Source organism: Musa acuminata, chromosome BXJ2-5 (genome assembly GCF_036884655.1).
Source record: "Musa acuminata AAA Group cultivar baxijiao chromosome BXJ2-5, Cavendish_Baxijiao_AAA, whole genome shotgun sequence".
NCBI classification, from domain to species: Eukaryota; Viridiplantae; Streptophyta; class Magnoliopsida; order Zingiberales; family Musaceae; genus Musa; species Musa acuminata.
In genome coordinates, this window is record NC_088342.1 from 10,860,208 (window position 1) to 10,882,241 (window position 22,034).

Here is a 22,034-nt window from a genome sequence, read left to right on the forward strand (position 1 = left end):
TCTTGATGTTTGCCGGTAAAGCATTCAATCGAAGTCTGTCACACTAAACTTAGATTTGGAGGTGCAAATACGAAAATTGTAATTGTATCAAAAGAAAAGGAAAAGAAATTAAAGGGAAACCAATACAAAGAAAAGGTGAACACCATCACCCACGCCGTACGCCATCTTTCGGCACATCAGCCTTTGTGTGACTCATAGCACACCTCCCTATGATCATTGCAGCTAGTAGAGCTGCAAGTTACTGAAGAGGAGAACACAGATATATATATATATATATATATATATATATATATATATATATATATAGAACAAGCTGTAGCAAATGCGACGTCTAGGCTGTGCTACATCTCCATCATCAAAAGCAGTCGACAGGGAAGGGCCAAAAGAGCTCTTGGATCAGTGTGTTTGAGACGAATCATCCATCACCTGGTAAGCAGCAGGCAGTCTCGCTGTCCATTCGAAGCTTTTCAGGTAGAAGATGGTGGTAAGACCCCCCCACCTGCTGCTGCACATTGCTCGCCATCCAGGAATCATCATCACACCATGAGCTTTCCTCCGAGCTGCAGGTCAAGCATCACCCTCTTCTGCTACACTCTGGTGGAGAAACTGGGAATAGTTGAAGTACGCAAACAAATGTAATCTGGTGGAGAAGCTAGACGATGGAATCTGCGTCGGTCTGCAGTAAGGAGGTAGTTTTAGAGTTACCGTGCTATCACATGCAAAATGAGTTGTGATATCATCTTTACTGCTCATGAGGTGACTCTTTTATGGTGGATTAATGAGCTCCAAATGAATTTTAACGTAGAAATTTTAGTTAATAGTTTCACTGTGTATAGCCCAATAAAAGGAAGAAAGATGCTAATAGTAAATCCAAAGCTACAGAAGCTAAAGAAACATACAACCCAAAGCATCTAAACCGCTACCAATAAACAAGCCGTTACAGACAAACTGTTACGGAAGTAGGAGTCCGACATATAGACTCGAACCGGAATCAGAAGGAAACCACGGGGGGCGCGGCTGCGGTGATGGGGTCCTCTTCCTTCTTCCGGCGCATCTCGAGGACCTTGCGGTGGCTGTTGGAGTGCATGTGGCTGACGAAAGTGGGGCTGCAAGCCGGTCGATACTCCGGGAGGAGGCGGCCGGACTTGAACCGGACGCCGCAGGCGTTGCACAGGGTCTTGGAGCCGAGGGGGCCGGCCCGCCACTGCGGCGTCTTCTGGGCACCGCAGTGGCTGCATCGCCGCTCGCCGATGGCGGCGGGTGCGGCGGACGGCGGGACCTTGGGCTTTCGGCCGCGCTTCTTCGGTGTCTGCTTCATGCGCGGCGGCGGGTGGTGGCCGTAAATGAGGAAGCTTTGGTCGAAGCCGCCAGCGGGCTGGTCGTGCACGAGGAGAGGGGAGGATGATGAGGTAGAAGAGCAAGAGGCGGCGGAGGTGGTGGTACTGTTGTCGGCGGAGGAGAACGAGGAGGTGTCGGCGAAGGGGACAGGGCCGGATTTTGACCAGGCGGCGGTGGCGCTGCGCGAGCGCTTGCTCCGCTTGGCCTTCACTATGCCCATGGCTTCCGTAGAGAGGGCGCAGACGCTGGGGCCCAGAAGGAAGGGCCGTTGACATTGCGGTGCGGCGGTGCGGGGGTGCCGGTTCTCATGCCGGGCGAGGGGTGCAACCCCAGAGCACGGCGGGGGGAACTCCGTGATGGAGTCGTCTATGATGTAAGAAACCCATTCCAGCTCTTCAGCGTCATGCGCCTGCAGACGGCAAAACAGCAGCACTCAGAATGCATCAACAATCTGTCCCTCAATATAAAAATCCCAACTTTGAACCCTTCCGAAGGAGAAGACTCACTGGAAAGATATCTGAAAGAGGCGGCGGCGGCGGTAGCTCGAAGGAGAGAGCCGAAGAGGAGGAAGGAGGGGACGAATACGAGCTGCAGCGCTCCGGCTCCGTCTGCTGAGCTCCGGCTTCCGTTTCGAATTTCCCGCCCACTTCGGCTTCCTCCGCTTTCATCTCGTCCTCCGCGAACTCTCCAAGGTTGAGGAGGTCGTCGACCGCGAAACCCTCGCCCAAATAGTTCCCCCGCTCGACAACCCAACATGCCTCTTCGCTCAAAACCCCTTGGTCCTGCAGCAGCTGCTGCGCTGCGTACATATTCTCCATCCTTAAACTAGGCTTCAGAGCTTCCATGTCGGTTCCCTCCTCTACCTGCAACCCACCAAACTTTCCTAAAACCTCCATTCTTAAACGCCGAAAAGAAGAATAAAACACGAGAGGTTCGGACTCTAGGATGAAATTTAGCAGAGATGGAAAATAAAAGAAGAAAGAGTCCATCTTTACCATCAATTCCAGCAAAGATGAGATTTTTATCATGTTTCCTCCGGTTTCAACCTACCTCAGAGGAGTGGGAGCAAGCGGAGGGCGGGACAGGCGCGGGCCGGGGAGCGCGAAGGGGCAGCGTATCGAAGGAACAAGGGCCAAAGAAGAGAGACGAGGCCGCCTCGAAGCTGGATGAACAAGGGATGAGCGTTCGGCGGTGCATTGAATGGCTGCCACAAGTCCGTGGGCGGAACCAGTGCCCTGTTCCTCCTCGTCCCCGTTTACCCTTTCTACTACTACTTTTCTCTCAGTTTAATGGCCAACTCAAAATTCCAGGACGCGCTTGCTTCTTTATGTTTCACCCGCTCTTGTCTCAGAAACTACTGCTAATTCTAATGTTTCTATTGAAATCCAGTGACGAGCGGTGAGACTTGATTCAAATGTGACCTGTAGTTCATCAAGATTAGCGTTCGATGTTCAATTCTACCCATCCTTCTTCACCTAAACCACGGGAGTGCCACTGCCAATGGTGGATTGGTGTCATCTACGAACCGTGTATATTATTATCCGGACAAAAGAGGAGAGAGAAGGAATCAAATGCGGAAGCGAAGAAGAAGCCCAGCGTTGCGCCCCGAGGCTGTCTTCATCCTTTCGAGCGTCTGCTGCGGTGATGGGACTCCATTCGTACTCCTGCAGCTCTTCATTACCCCTACCTTGTTCTTTTCCACACCCAGCCCCCCCCCCATCCAGTAATTTTGTTCCAATTTCGAGGGCATCTTAGTAAGGACATCTCGTTTCTCCTTTTTGAAACTTCTATACATGATTTTTCTTTTCTTTTCCTTTTTGAATAAATCTCCTTCGATGACGCGTTTTGCTGGCGCGACGGCTGGCACTTTACTCGTCATATCGTTTTGACTCGGCTTTCCTCCAGTAATTTTACTCCATTACCACTTCACTTCGACGGAATTCCTTTGGGACGAGGGTCCTTTAGACGGGGCAGGCAGGTCATTTCGGATAAGAATGAGAATAACTTTGAACCGGGCGGCTTATGCCGAGTCAAACAAAGTGTCACGTGGTGGGCGGTCCGAGTCGATTTCGGAACCGGCGGCTCCATTTGGTCCACCCACGCCAGCGTCGACCCTCTCGAAGGACCGCAGGTGTTCGAAATTTAAACGTCATCAGCAGTAGGCTCACGTGTAGACACGTGCAGCGCCAGAAGATAATATTATCTTATTTTATTAATTTAGCTAATAAATATGTTAATAAATTCTCGTAAAATCTTGAGTTTAAATCTCATCATTATCATTTATCTCTTATCTAAAAAACATACCAAGTTTTGAAGTTCATCCTGCAAAATGGGCTTATAGTTTATCACCAATCTTGATGCGCCAAGCATCATCAGCGTCGCATCCTACGTACGGTGACGTCGTGACTCGAGACGTAGACTCCACGCAACAGCCAGACACGTGTCTAGTCCGTTTAGTTACCCCGAGCTCGGGCCGAGCGCGCGTCACGCGACCGTTGCCCGGGCAGGTGGACCAGACGCCGCCCAAATTAGTGGCAAAGTGGCCCAATTCACGTGAGGGGCGGTGGAAATTAAAATTGAACCAAACCCTAAACAAATATTGGAAAAGGATTCAGAGACCAAATCTCACATGCACCTCTTCCCAACTCCTTTTCACATGTTGCCTCGTGTCAAGCTTTTCGCAATCGATTAAAATAGTAGCATATATTTAAGAGAAGGATATATTTGATGATTCACATATATATATATATATATATATATATATATATATATATATATATATATATATATATATATATATATATATATATATATATATGTATGTATGTATGTTAATTTTGAAATAGTTTGGAAAAAAAAATCCTCGTAATATATAATATGTACAACGCCTAAATATAATCCGAAGGTTTGTGGACATGGAGCCTCTGCGCGGATCCAGATACCCGGAGCCGGGATCCGAAATATAACGGGTTTCGGATTTGGATCCGTTGGATGGTCGTTCAAATTCCACTCCGGGTCCAGTATCAAAATTATCCTCAGGCGCCGGCCTAGGGATTCCTCGCAACGCGCTCGGCGTCTTACCTTGCGCATCGCCGCCTCCCCTGGTCCTTCGGCATCAGCGCCAGGCCGTCAACTTCAGAAGCAGCCTCCCCTAGGTGCTTACTCTCCCTCTTCCAGCGCCGCTTTCGCCGTCGATGCCAAAGCGTATGCCTTTTGTTCGTCTTTGAAATCTCATTCTAGGACTTCTGTTACAGCAATTGGCAGATATGGTCGTGTCTTGTTTGTCTTCTAATCCGTCGAGGATTTCCTGTTGCGTGACGCCTATAAGAGCATCAAATTCCTTTTGTCGGTCAGCTTCACCATTGCCCTGCAATCTAAGATTTAAAGACAGGATTACACTTTTGTCCTCCAAGGACAGGTAATGCATGAATGATTTTCTATTTTTTGGGAGCCATTAATTTCAATTATTCGAGTAGATTTCTTAAAGATGCCATCTTTTGCGCCAGCAAGTATGGAACTTCTCTAACTGAAGTGTACATTTTGAGAAGGCCTCGCATAACCAAAAAATTGGTGCATGCATCTTTTGGTGATATGGCTGAAGATTCACCTTGTAAGATGTCTTTACCTTTCTTCCTTTGTTGCTTTACGGTTCCTTTTTGGCTTGAATTCGACATGTGGGAATATGTCATGAGTAATGCAGAAATCATTATGCTTGTCCTAAGTAGGCTTGTCTATTCTATCATGAATAGCTTGATATTTTTAATTTGTAATTCTTACTTTGTGAACATGAATTCCACATGGTGGCAGCATATTGCGAGTGACGCAGAAAACATCCAGCTTCTCATAAATGGTATCTTGTAATTGGTAGCCTTCCTGAATCTTTATGACTTTATCTGCTTAATTGTGAGTAGCTTTATGTGTGCTATCTTGTAATTGTTACTGTGTTGAAACAGTGTTAGATAACTGCTCTAACGCATTATCTGCTGTAGGATGATTTAACCAGCTGTGATTGTTCCATTTTATGCAAGTGTTGCCTAGTTTCCAATATGACTATATTGGACTATGTGGATATTTCATCGTTTTAAACACTACTATCAATCCTCTGTTCAATATGTAGTAGCTCGATTTTATTGAAGTAGTTAGGTTGCCTAGTTTCCAACGTGAACGTTATGGACAAGCCACAACAATGTGGATATTTGATTTGTTAACACCAGTATCAATCCCTTGGTCAGTATCTAGCACTGATAAAATAGGTGTGTAAAGCTTATTTTCCTTCCTAAAGCTTTCAAAGAAAGGAGACATTTGTAGCTGATATGGACTGTGAGAACCTGGTGCCAGAAGTATAAATCATAGATTTGTGGTCTATTATCTTGTGTACATCACTCATTTAATCTGTAGTTCCGGTTGAGTGGTCTTATGCTCTTTAACCAACGTCTAATTATCTCTTTCTGCAGCTGTCTTCCCTAGGATTCATGTAAAAGACCCATATAAGCGGCTGGGAATAAGCAGAGAAGCATCTGAAGAAGAAATTCAGGCTGCTAGAAACTTTTTAGTGAAAAAATATGCTGGACATAAGCCAAGTGTCGATGCAATTGAATCAGCCCATGACAGGATAATTATGCAGAGCTTATATGATAGAAGGAGTCCAAAAATAAATTTGAAGAAGAAAGTAAGGGAGGTTACACAATCACGTGTTGTCAAGGCTGTCACAAGTAGATTTGAAGCTCCATCCATGAAAATCATCTTGAAGACCGCGGCTGCATTCATTGTTCTTGGAGTACTCACTGTTCTCTTTCCAACGGAAGAAGGGCCAACACTTCAAGTGGCCATTTCGCTCATAGCATCCATATATTTCATATATGACAGGCTTAAGAACGGCTTGCGAGCATTCTTATATGGGTCTGTTTTCAGTTTCATTATTGAACTTTTGTGGATTCTGCATAGCATGATATATAATAGTCTTAAAAATCAACTGTTTGGTGACAGTCTCTTTAGTACCTTTCTTCTATCTATAACTTGTTCATAAACTTAGATGAGAAGATCTGTTTGTTTTTATGTTAGTTGCAGGAATTATATAGTGTTTCTGCTCTTGACTTTTTAGATTTGACATAGTAGTTTTGTGACACTTCATTATGTCACTCTTCAGCATGTATCCAATAGAGATGTCTATGTGCACTATCGTTTATTTGGAAAGAAATCTCTCTTGGCACATGCATTACCTTATAGATTGTTTTGGTGGTAAATCACCAGCTGAAATACTGAATATTATGGCTTAAACCTTTTATATATATCGAGTGTGACAAATTTATGACAAGTAAATGCATTGTTAAGTTTCAGTGTTAGGTACGCTATGATCTCTTGTCCATTTATTCGAGTAACAAGCTCTTTTTTCTTTTCCACTTTCTTGGAGGGATAATGTCTTTATGCGAGTGTTTAATAGGATATATTTCTATTATAAAAGCAAATATCAACATTTGCATTCAAAATGTTTGCTTTTAATAAAAACAATTTTCATCTTGCAGAAAGTTCCTTGTTCGATGTTTTTTGTTGAAAAAGCATTTTCTTTTGTACTAAATGGATCTGTTGATTAAATTATTAATATGACTCTCCATAACATTTATTAGATGGTAAGTTAAGCATGGAGATGTGGATCGTGTAATATTTTGGACATCTGGAAAAAAATAGTGTTTTCTTGGGGAGAAATATGTAAAATCAAAGCACAAATTCTCCGTCATTATAGACACCATGGTTTGAAATATCGAGGTATTATTGGTAACCAGCTTATTATAAATAATTAATTTTCTTTTTGATGTATAAAGATGTGTTGTGCCATATGTATGTACTGGTCTGATAAGGATCTAGTATAGGTACTAGCAAAATATTTTAAACATTAAGAAACATCCATTGTTGGTTTGTTTACTTCTTCATAGATATGTTGTGTAAATTGATTAACGTATAATAAATTAGTGATAGTTTGAAATATGCTTGTAGGCCTCTTCAAGTTGTATAGGTATAAGAGAAATTGACCTTTGGGTTTTTGAGGTAAACCTCCTTTGAAAAATTTTGCTCTCATAAGACATATCTTTCAGATGTGATGTTCTCCTATCTGTCCTCCCTTTTCCAAAATCTCTTTGCCATGCTGGAGGTTTAGACAAGTGTAATAATTCTATTATATGGTATATTCTCTATATATTGTTGTGTGGTGACATTTTTCTACTCAACTAGTGCTATCTGCCACATTTGTTGTAGACGTAACTTTCATGATATTGGATGTTTTGCACATTTATCCACCTACTAGTACAAAGTTTCTCTCTCCCATTAATGCTGACTGTTTTAGTCATGCAGGATTGGAGCTTTCTTTGCTTCATGGCTATTGGGCACATTCTTGATGGTCTCTGTAATGCCACCATTACTTCAGGGCCCTAGGAGTTTGGAGGTGAGCACTTCTCTGTTGAGTTACATTCTTCTCTGGGTTTCTTCGACTTATCTCAGGTAATTATGTCATTGGCATCCTTTTACTCCTAGGGAAGTGAGTAAATATACCATCATGCGGTTCTGCACATGCAGTGTGCTCATTTAATTTTGGCTGTTTTGGCTATCTATAAATGTGGTTTTTGCTCCTAGCATACTCTTAAACATGATTAGCATGTCAGCTGTTTTTGTTGTAGTTGGTCTTAGATATGTACATTTACCTCCTTGTTTCTATGAGTTATCAAAATGCGTCCTCCATGCCTTTGCGTTACTGCCATAGGTATCCAACGACTTTGTTTCACTTTTGTTTCTCTTTCTGCATGGAAGAAGGAAATTAGAAAATGGTGTTCTCATCTTTAAGATGACCAATCTTCGTAAGTTCCTTAAAGACTGAAATATTTCGTAGTTTATCTGAGGGTTTGATTTGCTTGACTTAGTTTTGCCATAATTGAGCGACAGAAGTTTTCGGGTGCAAGCTATGATGAGGTTTCGTTTGTTTTCTCATGGTGGTGTTGGTTCCTTTGCTAGTAGATGAGTTCTGAAACTTAACTTGGATTTGTTTTGTGAAACTCTTCTGTCTCTTTTGAAATGTGTTATTTAACATTTTTCCTATTCTTTTTTTGTAATTACAAGCAATTGAATGTAATGTCAGATCTTGATGGTTTCATCGTCCTTTAAAACATGGCTCTTTTAGAACACTTCAAGACAAAATCCTTGACATATTCAAAAGAACAAGAAATCAGAATATAAGATTTAAAAAACCATATGTTTTTTATTTTTGGATCCTATATTTGAATCAGAATTGGATGGATTAGATGGAGTTAGAATCTGCATTTAAATACCGTTTCTCACACCTACTATTCGCTAGCAACGTCTTCATTATATATATATATATATATATATATATATATATATATATATATATATATATATATATATATATATATATATATATATATATATTGTTGCCCTTATTTAATATTTGTCTTTGGAAGTTGATAATGGAAAAGAATCAAAAGCGTTGACTTTTAGCGGCTGTTGTGTGGCCTGAATTCACCCGCACGCTTCTCTATTTAAATAAATTATTTGTATATTAATTAATAAAGCTAGTCGAGAATCAATGAGGGAAAGGAATTTATTCTGTTATTTCTTATCCTAATGTTCAGTGAGAAAAGAACAATACCAAGTGCGGCAGCCGATGCCTTTCTTCTTCTTTGTTCCAGAGAGCCAGGTCTAATCGCTGACCACACCGCACGTGCAGCGCAAACGTATACTACTAAGCTTGGCTTGGCGCTGACCTCACGCCTCAGTTCATGCATTGGGATTTATCCGGCGCCGACGACGGAGTCGAAGACGCGGAAAAACCAACCGTTTTGACTTCGTAGGGGTCGGCAGCTTCTCATCCCGTTGCCACCTCGACGCTTGGTGGCGAAGGAAACGAAGCCCTTCCTCTCCACCAAAACCACACGAGGAACTATTCCTCTGCGTCCCCCCTTCTCTCTCTCCATCTTAAATACTCGTTAGCCTCTCTCTTTGCCGAGCAGCTGCAACAACGTCGTCATTCCTCGAAGTATTGTTGAACATCTGACTATGTCCAACGTTCCCAACTCTCTCCGTGATTCCTCCCTCACCCTCTTCCGCCTCGCCATCTCCAGCTCCGATCCTTGGCCCTTCTCCCTCTAGCCTTCGCTCGTCTCTCTTCCAGGGCAACACCAACTAGGAGATCAGAGGCCATCGCCGTCCTCGCTCGCTGGGCTTCCTGCAGCCTCGCATGCCGCGCCTCGGTGCTGCCAAGGTGAAGGCGGCCGCGGAGATGCCGCCCAAGGGGTGCATGGCGGTCAGGGTGGGGCAGGAGGGCGAGGAGCAGCGGCGATTCGTGGTGCCGGTGGCGTACCTCGACCACCCCCTCTTCGCGGAGCTCCTCGACACGGCGGCCCAGGAGTACGGATTCAACCAGAAGGGGCCCATCGCCATCCCCTGTGGCGTCGACCACTTCCGCCACGTGAGCGACGTCATACACAGCGATCAAGGCGGCGCCGCCGGCCGCCACCGTCACCGCCTTCGTCATTTCGCAGCGTGTTTTGGAGCTCGATGAAGGAAAATAAAATTTATTTTTGGGGGGATTAAATTTGTTTGCATATGCTTTTCAAGTTAACATTTTTACGAATGAAATATAATGACGTGCGTAAGATGGAGATGCTTTGCATATGCTATCTTACGTAATTCCAAACACTAAATGCTTTTGTCTTCATGTCTTCATTAACATTGGAACCCAACCTCCTGTCACGCTCATAAATTACACCTCATGGCATAATTAATTTTATTCTCTTTTAATTGGTTAGATGATCTTATGAATTATATAAATGATATTATCATTTGCCATCCACATACTATTAAAAAGAATAATCTTTAAGCTGTCAGTCATAAATATATATTTTTTAATCCATTAATATCATATTTCTAGGAGTACTATCATTGTTCTATCTCTCCTCAAGTCATTTTATATGTTGCCTCTATAAAACACTCTCACGAAGTATAAGTCAAAACTTACAACAATATATGTTAATCATGACTATGATTTGTACTTGTAATAGTTTTATATCTTTTAAAGAATTTATTAATATACTTTCATAAAAATCTAGGCTTATCATAAGCGATGGTCACCATCTTTTGATATTGCTTTTATCATCATCGATTTTGCTAATAAAGTTAATTCTAACAATAAAAGAAAGATCCACAACTAGTAAAACAACTGTCCAAATAATCATTCTCAAGGTAACATGCAAGTCGATGTTGCTAAAAAATATTGTTCCTTGTAAGTTATTATTTCATAGATATTTTAGTCTTAATATCCATCTTATTCTAAATATTCTTCTACATATCCTACTCAGTTTTTATTACTACCATCATGTGCTTACTCTATTATTCAATTCTTTTCAACCCCATTAAATTGACTTGTTGATTTTAAAGCTTGTTATGTTTGATTTGAATAATTTATCTGAAGATTATGATAGTTTAGATAATATCATGAGAGGTAATGATAAAAGTCTCAAAATAAGTTGTTCTACAGACCTTCCTCTTCCTTTTAAGTCTTTTTGCACTTGATATAAAGAATATAATATTTATCTCTAAATTATGTTCTAATAATTTTTTTATTAAGTTCTAACTCTTTTATTACGAAGAATCTCAATATAAAGACACATCTCATGCAAGGGTACAGAGATGAAATTTATAAGTGACCAATTATTGTACCATCTTTATCCAAATCCATCTTTACTTTAATCCCCATCAAGGATCGATTTTGACCTAAACGATTAGGGCATCCTTCCTTTTTAAGGTTTTAAATCATATTGTTCATTCTTATATTTTACTTTTATTATTATCCTCTTGTTATCCGTTTTCATATCATTCATATAAATATAATAAAATATATAAAATTATATTTTCTATATAATCTCTTATTATCTCTCACAAGTAATTCACCTTTTGAACTTATATATTCTAATATATAGGGTCCTTCACCAATATAATATAATGATTCATTTAACTACTTCCATTTCATAAAATATATGTGATTATTTCCCATGAAGGAAAAATCTAAAGTATTTTTTTTCTAAATTCAAGCTTATTATTGAAAAGTTCTTTGAATGATCTATTATTTCTTTTTTTTTCCATAACGATGGTGAATTTCAAATGCTTCATAATTTTCTTGAAACCAATAAAATCTTTTATTTTCTCACCCCTCAAGATACTCCAGATTGTAATGGGATTATAGAATGTTATCGTTAATACATCATCCAAACACTATCTCATACTCCTTACTCAAGTTTATTTATATCTTCAATTTTAGTTTCATATATTTGTTACATCAACTTATCTTATTAATCACATGCTCACTCTAATTCTTAATATGATTTTACTATTTTATAAACTATTTGGATATAGTTTTACTATAGTAAATTATGTGTTATTAAGTATATAAGTTATCAATGATTAAAACAATAATAAACTGTCAAAATCAAAATCATGTGTTTTTCTTGGATTTTAACTAATCAAAGTGTCTTTAAATGTTTTGATCTAAAACAATTTTTATGTGTTGTCATGTTGATTTTGTTAAATATATTTTTCCTTATAAATCACTTTAGTCTTATGTATTACCCTCCAACAATTTTATTGATTAGGTTCCCTAAATTCATGAGCCACTTTATATTATTATTCGTTAAAATATCAACCCCACCCATAAATCCATATATTTTATCCATTGAGTGTTAAGAACGAGTCGGTACTATGAAGAGGGGGGTGAATTAGTATAGCGATAAAAATTACATCAGTTTAAAATCTCATTGCAATTAAACCCGTTTCGGAAGATGTTAACTTGAAAGCATACGAAAAAGTGTAGTGGATGTAAAATAAGTAAAGAATGTCAGTTTGCAGTAAATATAAATTGTAAGAAGTGAATACAAACCGAGTTATAGTGGTTCAGTCGTCATGATCTACATTTACTCCATTGATTCATCTTCTGTCGAGGCCACCGACATCCACTAACGATCTTCCTTTAATAGATGAAGATCAACCTCCTTCTTAAAACTCTATTCTCCTTTTGTAGGCTCGGGAGAAAACCTTTACACCCCCTTTTTACAAAGCTTCCCTCACACTCTCTTTTAGAATAGTCTCTAAACTTTACGAGGAGGAACTTTATACTTTACAAGAGATTTCAACTCTAAAAACATAGAGTTTTTCTTCACTTTTCCTATTACTCCATGCAGGAATAACTAGGGCATTTATAGACCCCAAGTGGCTTCTGTTGAATCTCGTATTTTGATGATGAAATCAATTGATAATTGTGTTTATGTTTTAATCTGCGTTTTGAGTGATATAGGATACTTCGATATGGATGAGACAATTAAAGCAGGAAAAATCTTGTTGTGCCGGAGGAACATGTCAGAAGATTGGACGTCGGGCCGGTGGATCGGTCGACGTATCGACAAAAGGCTTTGGGTCGTGGACTCGGGCAACGGGCCAAGAAGAGCGGGTATTGTGCCAAGGATATCGGAGTTGCTGAGTCAACTAGCCGATTAGGCAATAGACTGCAAGAGAGGACGATGCGCCGAATAATCGGACGAAGCGTTGAGGGACCAATGACATGCCGGACAACTTGGTTAATTGCTTAGGAATAATTGTCTCGATCGAAGTTTTGTTTTAAGTGTGCAGGATTAACTATGATGAAAGAAAGACATGCAGTAGGAGTTACGCCGGAGTCAAGACTATGATCACGTTGGGAGTTCGAGATCTCGACGAAAGTCCGGACGGCTGTTGGAGGTTCTACGGGAACAAATCCGAGAAGTCCAGGAGCTTGCCAAAAGAAGCTCGTTGGAACTTGCCAAGTGGATCGTCGCAAGTCCAGGAGTTTGTCGGAAGTCCGCAGGAGCATCACCGAAGGTTCATCGGATGATCGATGGAAGCTCGCCGGAAGCTCGCCAGAAGAAGCGATTGACGCACTGGAGCAAGTTGCAGTAAATGTCTTAAGAAATTCATAGTTAGCACGATGATTAAGTTAGAAATAGGAGGTAATCCCATTAACTTAATCTTGGGGCAATTGGGCTCTTGACATACCCAAATTGGGCCAAATGGATCAGCCCATTCGGACCCAAATTACTTGGCCAGAGGTGGCACCGCTTGGGTCGGCGGTGGCACTGCCCAGGGCTTAGTCTAGTCTCCGAGCTCTGGCTGGGCGGTGCAACCGCCCCAGTCAGGCGGTGGCACCACCTGAGCTTGGTCTCCGAGCTCTGGTAGGAGGTGCAACCGCCCTTGACAAGCGGTGGCACCGCCTAGAGGCTCAGTCTCCGAGCTCTACCAGGCGGTGCAACTGCCAAACCCCGGAATTCCGAGAGATGACAGTTTTGAGCTCGGAATTCAAAGTGGTTTGGGGCCTATAAATACCCCACTCTTTCAACAATGAAAGTGCAACCAAAAGCAACTGAAATCCTGATCTTACTCTATGATTTTTAGAGCTCAAAAGTGTTGTATGAGTTAAAAGTTCTCCTTCCTCTTTTCTTCCAAGGTTTGATCTATCAAGAGAGGAAAGAAAATTCTGTAAGGGTTGTCTCCTAAGCCCGTCAAAAGGAGTGAAACCGTAAAAATGTGGTTGGCCTTCGCCTATTGGAGGAAGGCTTCTAGTGGACGTCGATGACCTCGTCGGTGGAGGAAGGCAAAAGTGGATGTAGGTCAAGATTGATCGAACCACTCTAAATCTCGGTTTGCATTTACTTTGAGCATATTATCTTTACTACAAACCTCCTCAATAGCTTACTGCCTTTTGCGTATTTACGATCGTGTTTCAAAGTTCAGTATTTCTGAATCGGTGTTTAGACGTAAATCAGTTTTATCGTACGAACATCATATTTCAGTTTACGCTTACATTCTGATTTCCATCATAACTGCAAACTGCCTTCATAGACTTACTTTAACTACATCTTGCTTGATCACAAGTTAAAGCGATTTACGAATCGGCTTTTCTATCGAAATCGCTCTTATCGTACGAATGTAGTTTTAATCGTCAAAAGTTTTCCGCTGCACTAATTCACCCCCACCCCCCCCCCCCCCCCCCCCCCCTCTTAGTGCTCTTGATCCTAACAGCTTCAAATCTTAGAGCCTAAATTCAATCCCTAAAATTTTAGGGTGCGGGCGGTACCACCGCCTGCACTGGGCTGTACCACCGCATAGAAGACTGTGTCTAGGAGGTACCACTGCCCAGACTAGCAGTACCACCGTTTGACGAGTCTCGGAGGCTGTGCCATGATGGTGCCACCTGTTAGGTCCTTGTTTGGGCCTTTAACTTAGCCCAACATAGCCCAAACTTGGCCCCAACTAACCCTTAATTGGGTTGGCTCAATTTCTTCCTAATTATATGCTAACTACGAAATTTAAGGCATACAATAAGCTAAATAAGTCTGGTAAGTCTATGTTTCTTCTAGTGATCTTCCGACGAACTTCTGACGATCTCTTAGCAATGTTCCGATGGACTCTCGGCAAGCTCTTGGACTTTATGACGATCTTCTTGGCGAGTTCAGAGAAGCTTTTTTGGCAAGCTCTTGGACTTCACGTTCAATTCCAACAGAACTTTTGATGAACGTCCGGACTTTCGACGAACTCTCGAACTCCCAATGAAATCTCATTCTTGACTCCGGGACTTCATTTTGCTTTATGCCTTGATCACTATCGTAGTTAATCCTGCACAATTAAAACCTACTTCGATCTTAGACAATTATTACAAAGCTTGAATCATGTTGTCCGACATGTCATTGGTTCATCGACGCTTCGTCCGATTCTTAGGCGCATCGTCCTCTCTTGCGGTCTATTGTCAAATCGACCAATTGACCTCCACAATTCTGATTTTCTTAGTACAATTTCCGCTCTTCTTGGCCCGATGCCCGAACCCATGCCCCGAAGTCTTCTTCCGATACATCGACCGATCGTTCGGCTCGACATCCAATCTTTTGACATGTTTTTCTCCGACCCAACATGATTCTTCCTGCTTTAATTGTCTCTCCCTGATCGAAGCTACCTACGTCACTCAAAACATAGATCAAATCATAAATACTATTAATTAGTTTCATCTTCAAAATCCAAGATTTAACATTGAGAACCCACTAATTTGGGTTCTATTTACTCTCTTTAGCTTAGGTCCTTCCTCAATGGTGCTCGATCAATCATAAATTATCTCATACATCTAACTTCTGCATCGGAGTGCATTAGAGTGTCACGCATCCAGAGTACTCATACTAAATTTTTCATGTCCAATATGTTCTAGAGATTCACTATCCCTACACCAATTCATCTTATATTTACTAGATCCAAAAATCAAGTTTTCAAATAAAATAAATATTTTTTCTTTACATAAAGCATTTATAGAAATTTATTTTTGAGCCTTCTATTGTTAACCATGCCTTAAAATTTTTTTAAATGATTAGCAGTAATATCTAAATAATATAATGTATTGTTACAAAATGATACATGAGACTTAGTCTAGTGTCATTCAAATCAAAACCTTATCGAGTGCAAATAAATTTTATGCTTCAAACATAAAGTAAAACTTGTTACAAAATGATTTCATCAATTTTACTGATGTTATGAGAAGATTAGTTAGTGCATTAATTAAGATAATTTTTTTATAGATCTATATATTTTTATTCAAAAATAATATATTTATCATTATCAAACTTATCTTCACCTTAACAATCCTCTAGCTCTCACTCCCGATACTATGCTATCTTTAAACAAAATTATAATTTTTTTATGACACAAAATGATTCATAATTATTTGATCATAAGTTGATGCCAAAAAAAAAAGCAATCATATCAATCATACATAACACATAATTATTCAAACATTTATTCTAATTACATGTCAAAATGTCAAATAATAAAGAACACATCATATTATTGCACATCACATAAGAAGGGTCAAATTCATATCATACATCATGCTTTTTTTTATTTTTAATCTTCCATCTTCTTTTTATATCACATGTCATATTATATATACATATATATATGTATATATATAATAATGTTTATTTATTTAAAAAATAAAATACTTATGAAACTCAAAAACATGTTAAACTAACCCCACCTTATGGATAACATTTTTGATGGATTTAAATATTATTTCACATGTCGAGTCACGAGTTTACTATGCAAAGGATATATTTCTCACAAAATGATAGCACATTATTTTTCACATAATATTAATGAAACTAAAACTATTTTAGCAAAAAGTATTTTTTTCTAATTCTCTTACAAAGGATACCACCAGATAAAACATATTCTTGTCTTGTCTTTGCCTCGGTGGACTTAAAATGTCACTCATTCGTTGATCTAAAAGTTTGCTAAATCTATAATAGTGTATTCGCCTATGATAAGAGAACTATCAAGAACTTAATTTAAAATTAAAATGATATATAATAAATATAAATGCTCAATCACATAAGTCTCATGTCAGCAATGTATCATTATACATCTATAAGGAAACCAAAAATATGATTCATAATTTTTGATACAAGAAATAAAATTAAATAATTGATTATTTGACTATATCTCATAACACAAGTCATATAAAATAAAATTCATCGTAGGACGTGTCAAATAAAATAAAATTTATACTTTAAATATACGATACATCATACTCAAATAACTCAATAAATGTATGTCTAGTAAAAAATAAAAATTAAAAAGACACTAAATCATAACTTACTTTTGCACAATATTAATTAATAATTAACCACAGTAGATTTTATAACACATGAAATATGAATATTTTATTATTTTATAAAATAAAATTAATATTTCAAACATTAAAAAAAAAAATCTATGTATGGCTCAAACTTAGTCCTTAAAAAGATTGAATGTCACTCAAACCCATATTTCTTATTTCAATTAGTCAAAACAAGCTCATACGACAACGACATGCGTATAAAGCTATATAATGGAACACATTTATAGGTACACATGTAAGTGTGTACATTCAATTATACACAGACGTGCATATGCAAGGAATCAAATTTCAATTACATCAGTAGATACAAACAGGTATTCGTCGATCCAATTTAGTTGTCAATATTTAATTTATTATTATTATTATTTTTTCTCTGTGATACTGCACTGCATCAGTATTATCTTAGTCTCCTCGGTAATTAGAGCACGCTTTCTTTTCCTTCTCTTCTCTATCCAGATTTCAACCCTCCAAATTCAGAAGACACTCGGCACATTAAGATGTATTTAGATTTTTATGATCCTTTATAATTGAATAAGATATATAATATAACTAATAAGATTTTGTTGAAATATTTTAGTCAATATAATAAAAATTCACTTAAAGTATAATTCGTTATGAGATAATTTTGATGAGAGAAAATATCCTAATATCTTATCCTAAACCCCCTGCTCTCACTTATAAATAGATAGGACCTATAGTTAATCTTTTTTTATAAGAAGAAATGAGAAAGAATCTAGTTTCTCATTGATTTTGATTTTGGATTAAAGACGGTGCTTTGCAGATCAAACAGAAATTTTTGAACATATGACATTAAAAGGTACGCATTGTTAAACTAGATTTAAGTATTTGATTTTCAATCCTGACATAAAAATTATTTTTATATTTTAATATAATATATTATAGATTTTTATGCTTTCAGATGTCGCACACCACCGCACCGTAGAGATGCGCTCCGGCACTACGAGAAGAAGAAAATGACTTGTGTAAGTCGAGTGAAGCTGGAAAGAAGCAATATATCAGAATACAATTGCACGTACTGTTGGAAAAAAGAGGTACGACAAAGAAGAGGATAAAACCCACTATGGAAACAAATAACAAACACAAGATCAAGAATACTTTAGGAAAGATATTTAGACTTGAAACGTGTATAAACACTTTCCTAAAAACGATATTTGCACCCTCTTCTCAATAAGATTGCTCTGGGTTTGATGCAAGTATAAACACTTTCCTAAAAACGATATTTGCACCCTCTTCTCAATAAGATTGCTCTGGGTTTGATGCAAATAGTTTTAGTTGATATGACAAGCCTTTAGAAGATCTGTATTGAGCAAACAATAAAGAATCTTCAGAGAGGAATTGGAGAATGTCTAACTCAATCACTTGGAGAATAAAGAAAAGAGCATGAAAGAGTTGTATCTGTAATTTACCCCCAAATAGCTATTTATAGATATTTTCTCAAAAGACACAACCTTTGAAAATTAACTATTTTCTCAAAAGACACGACCTTTGAAAATTATAACTATTTTCTCAAAAGACACGACCTTTGAAAAATAACTACCAAAAAATAAAAGAAAACACCTTTTCAAATAATTTGAACAATTTATAACAATCCCCCACTTGTTCAAATTTAAAATTTTCTCCAAGTGATTAAATAGTATTTATGAATAAAGTAATATATCTTTCGATTTGAATATTACCTTAGTGTAAGCATCACAAAGTGAAGTCGAAATCCCAAATAGCATAAAAGCTTTGAATTTGTTATTCCTCATGACAACACCAGTGATACTACACACATAAATACAACATTCTTGTATTCCTCATAAAATCTCGCTTAGCCCTAATATGGCCTTGGGCTCATCCAAGTTCATGAACTTTTATGAGAGAAACTCCAACTCTCAATCGAAGCGGCACTACTTCTAAGTTCATATAGGTGAAGTTCTTATAGTATCTTTGTCACTCTTTGAGATACTTGTCCTAACTTGACTGAACTTCATTAAGAGTATAATTAACTCAACCCTCATTCGGTGACAACCAGCACTTTAACATCTTTAGATGGGACTCATAAAATATTTCAAAGTGCTGAACCACTCCACATATCAATGACTTGTTCTTACCCTTTGAACTCTTCATTACTCATTTCATAATGTTGAGTAGGGTTGCTATCATTGGTGGATCTTTTATTCAAGGAGTTTTAGCCCCATCCATTTTGATGTTGATCTTACAACTTCTCTTGTAAGAGGTTTGGTGAATGGATCAGCCAAATTCTCACTTGTTTTCACAAATGTGAGTGAAATAATCCCACTCTTGATTAATTTCCTCACATAATCATGTCTAAGACTTATATGTCTTGACTTTCCATTATATATTTCACGATATGCACGAGCTAAAGTGGCTTGACTATCACAAAGTATAGAAATTGAATTCACACTCTTAGAAGTCAATGGAATTTCTAATAGAAAGTCCCTCAACCATTCAACCTCCTTTCCTGCATCGGCTAAAGCAACAAATTCCGATTCCATAGTTGAGTGAGTTATACATGTTTGTTTCTTGCTCTTCCAAGAAATAGCGCCACCTCCCAAGGTGAACACCCAACCAGTAGTGGATTTGTTCTCTCCAAAACTCGATATCCAACTTGCGTCAGTATATCCTTCTAAAATAGCAGGAAATTTTGAGTATTGTAGGCCATAATCTTTGGTTCGTTTAAGGTACCCAAGAACTCTTTCAATAGCCTTCCAATGCTCTATATTTGGATTGCTAGTAAATCTACTCAATTTACTAACTACAAATGCTATATCAGGTCTTGTGCACTGCGTTGCATACATAAGACTTCCTATAGCACTTGAATATTCTAATTGAGCCACTGTTCTTCCAACATTCTTGACTAATTTGATACTTGGGTCAAATGGGGTATTTGCATCTTTGATTTTTAAGTGACTGAATTTCTCTAGTACTTTCTCTATGTAATGAGTTTGACTCAAAACATATCCCCCACTATTTCTTTTTACCTTGATACCTAGTATAGTATCAACTTGCCCAAGATCTTTCATCTTAAATGTTGAAGATAGAAACCTCTTTGTTTCTACAATACCTTTTATGTTGTTGCTCACTATTAGCATATCATCAAGATAAAGGCAAACTATCACCATATAGTTATCACAAGTTTTGAGATAAACACATTTATCTGTAATATTATGAACAAATCCATTAGAAAGAATTATTGCATCAAATTTCTCATGCCATTGTTTTGGAGCCTGCTTTAAACCATACAATGACTTAATAAGTTTACACACTTTATGTTCATTTCCCGGTAGAACAAAACCTTCGGGTTGTTCCATATATACCTCCTCATCGAGGTCTCCATTTAGAAATGCCGTTTTGACATCCATTTGATGAACATAAAGATCAAAAATTGATGCTAAAGCAAAAATAATTCTAATAGATGTGATCCTAGCCACAGGAGCATATGTGTCAAAATAATCTATTCCTTCCTTTTGTCGAAATCCTTTAGCAACTAACCTTGCTTTGAACGTTTGGAGAGTACCATTTGTATGATACTTCCTACAAAATATCCATCTACAACTAATAGGTTTTGAGGCAAAAGGTAAATCGACAAGTTCCCAAGTATGGTTTGACATAATAGAATCCATCTCATCATTAATCGCATCTTTCCAAAAAGCAGCATCACGAGAAGCCATAGCTTCTTTAAATGTTTTAGGATCATCTTCCACTTGTAAAACAAGAGGAATTGTTTTTAATACTCTCTCATTAGTTCCTTCTACAAGGTAAAAAGAAATACTTTGAGAATCAATCTCATCCGATCTTAATGTTTTTGCTTTTCGTACACGAGTGCTTCTCCTTAATTCATAAGATTGCTCTCCAACCTCTTGTGAACTTGATTGATGTCCAATCAAAGGAATTTTAGGTTGCTCACCAATCTTTTGAGATTTCTTCACTAGTGACTCTTCACTAGTTGGAGGATGAACATTATTACTAGAAATCAATAAATGTTCAAAGAACTCCACATCTCGAGATTCTATTATGATATTAGACTCTAAATTAAGAAGTCTATATGCTTTGCTATTTGAGGCATAGCCTATAAATGCACATTTGATTCCTCTAGGTCCCAATTTTGTCCTTTGAGGATCATTATTCTTATAATATGCAAGACACCCCCACACTTTAAAATAATCAATGTTAGGTTGTCTTCCTTTCCATAACTCATATGGAGAGATCTTATTCTTTTTAGAGGGAATTCTATTTAAGATATGACATGCAGCCAATAAAGCTTCTCCCCTAAAATTATAAGATAATTTAGCATGCAACAACATAGCATTAATCATCTCTAGATAAGTTCTATTTTTTCTTTCTGCTAATCCATTTTGCTCAGGTGTTCTAGGTGCTGAACATTCATGAATTATGCCATGTTGTTCACAAAACAAGTTAAATTCATTAGGAAAGTATTCTCCTCCTCTATCACTTCTTAAAGCTTTAATTTTCTTCCCCAATTGATTTTCAACTTCTGCTTTATATGCCTTAAAAGCATTAAAAGCATCATTTTTATGTTTCAATAAGTACACATATGTGAATCTAGACATATCATCTATAAAAGTAATAAAATATCTATTACCTCCTCTCGTTAATATGCCATTTAATTCACATATATCAGAATGTATTAAATCTAACAAATTAGTATATCTTTCAACACTTTTGAAGGGTTTCTTCATCATCTTTGATTTAACACAAATTTCACATTTATTAAGATCATCAAAATGACAATTTATTAAGCCACACTTAACCATTCTTCTAATCATGCTAATTCCAATATGTGCTAATCTATCATGCCATAATGAATAAGAATCAACAATATAAATAGAAGCAACATTTTTATTAACTTTAGAATCATTGTTAACAATAGATAATTTGACCATTCCCTCAGCGGAATAGCCTTTTC

The 22,034-nt window shown here is 38.0% G+C and overlaps 2 protein-coding genes across 2 annotated transcripts; one reads left to right on the forward strand and one right to left on the reverse strand.

Annotated features, from left to right (window-relative positions):
- Nucleotides 1-841: 841 nt before the first annotated feature.
- On the reverse strand, nucleotides 842-2,651 carry LOC135612485 (GATA transcription factor 6-like). The gene is made up of 3 exons (XM_065108849.1): nucleotides 2,385-2,651; nucleotides 1,845-2,197; nucleotides 842-1,747 (listed from the first exon to the last, which is right to left on the reverse strand). The coding sequence occupies exons 1-3, from the start codon at nucleotides 2,533-2,535 to the stop codon at nucleotides 992-994; spliced, it is 1,260 nt and encodes a 419-aa protein (XP_064964921.1). The 5' UTR covers nucleotides 2,536-2,651; the 3' UTR covers nucleotides 842-991.
- Nucleotides 2,652-4,353: 1,702 nt separating this feature from the next.
- On the forward strand, nucleotides 4,354-8,080 carry LOC103985002 (protein CHAPERONE-LIKE PROTEIN OF POR1, chloroplastic). The gene is made up of 5 exons (XM_009402606.3): nucleotides 4,354-4,493; nucleotides 4,593-4,756; nucleotides 4,845-4,948; nucleotides 5,793-6,237; nucleotides 7,684-8,080. The coding sequence occupies exons 2-5, from the start codon at nucleotides 4,605-4,607 to the stop codon at nucleotides 7,832-7,834; spliced, it is 852 nt and encodes a 283-aa protein (XP_009400881.2). The 5' UTR covers nucleotides 4,354-4,493; nucleotides 4,593-4,604; the 3' UTR covers nucleotides 7,835-8,080.
- The last annotated feature ends 13,954 nt before the right edge of the window (nucleotides 8,081-22,034 follow it).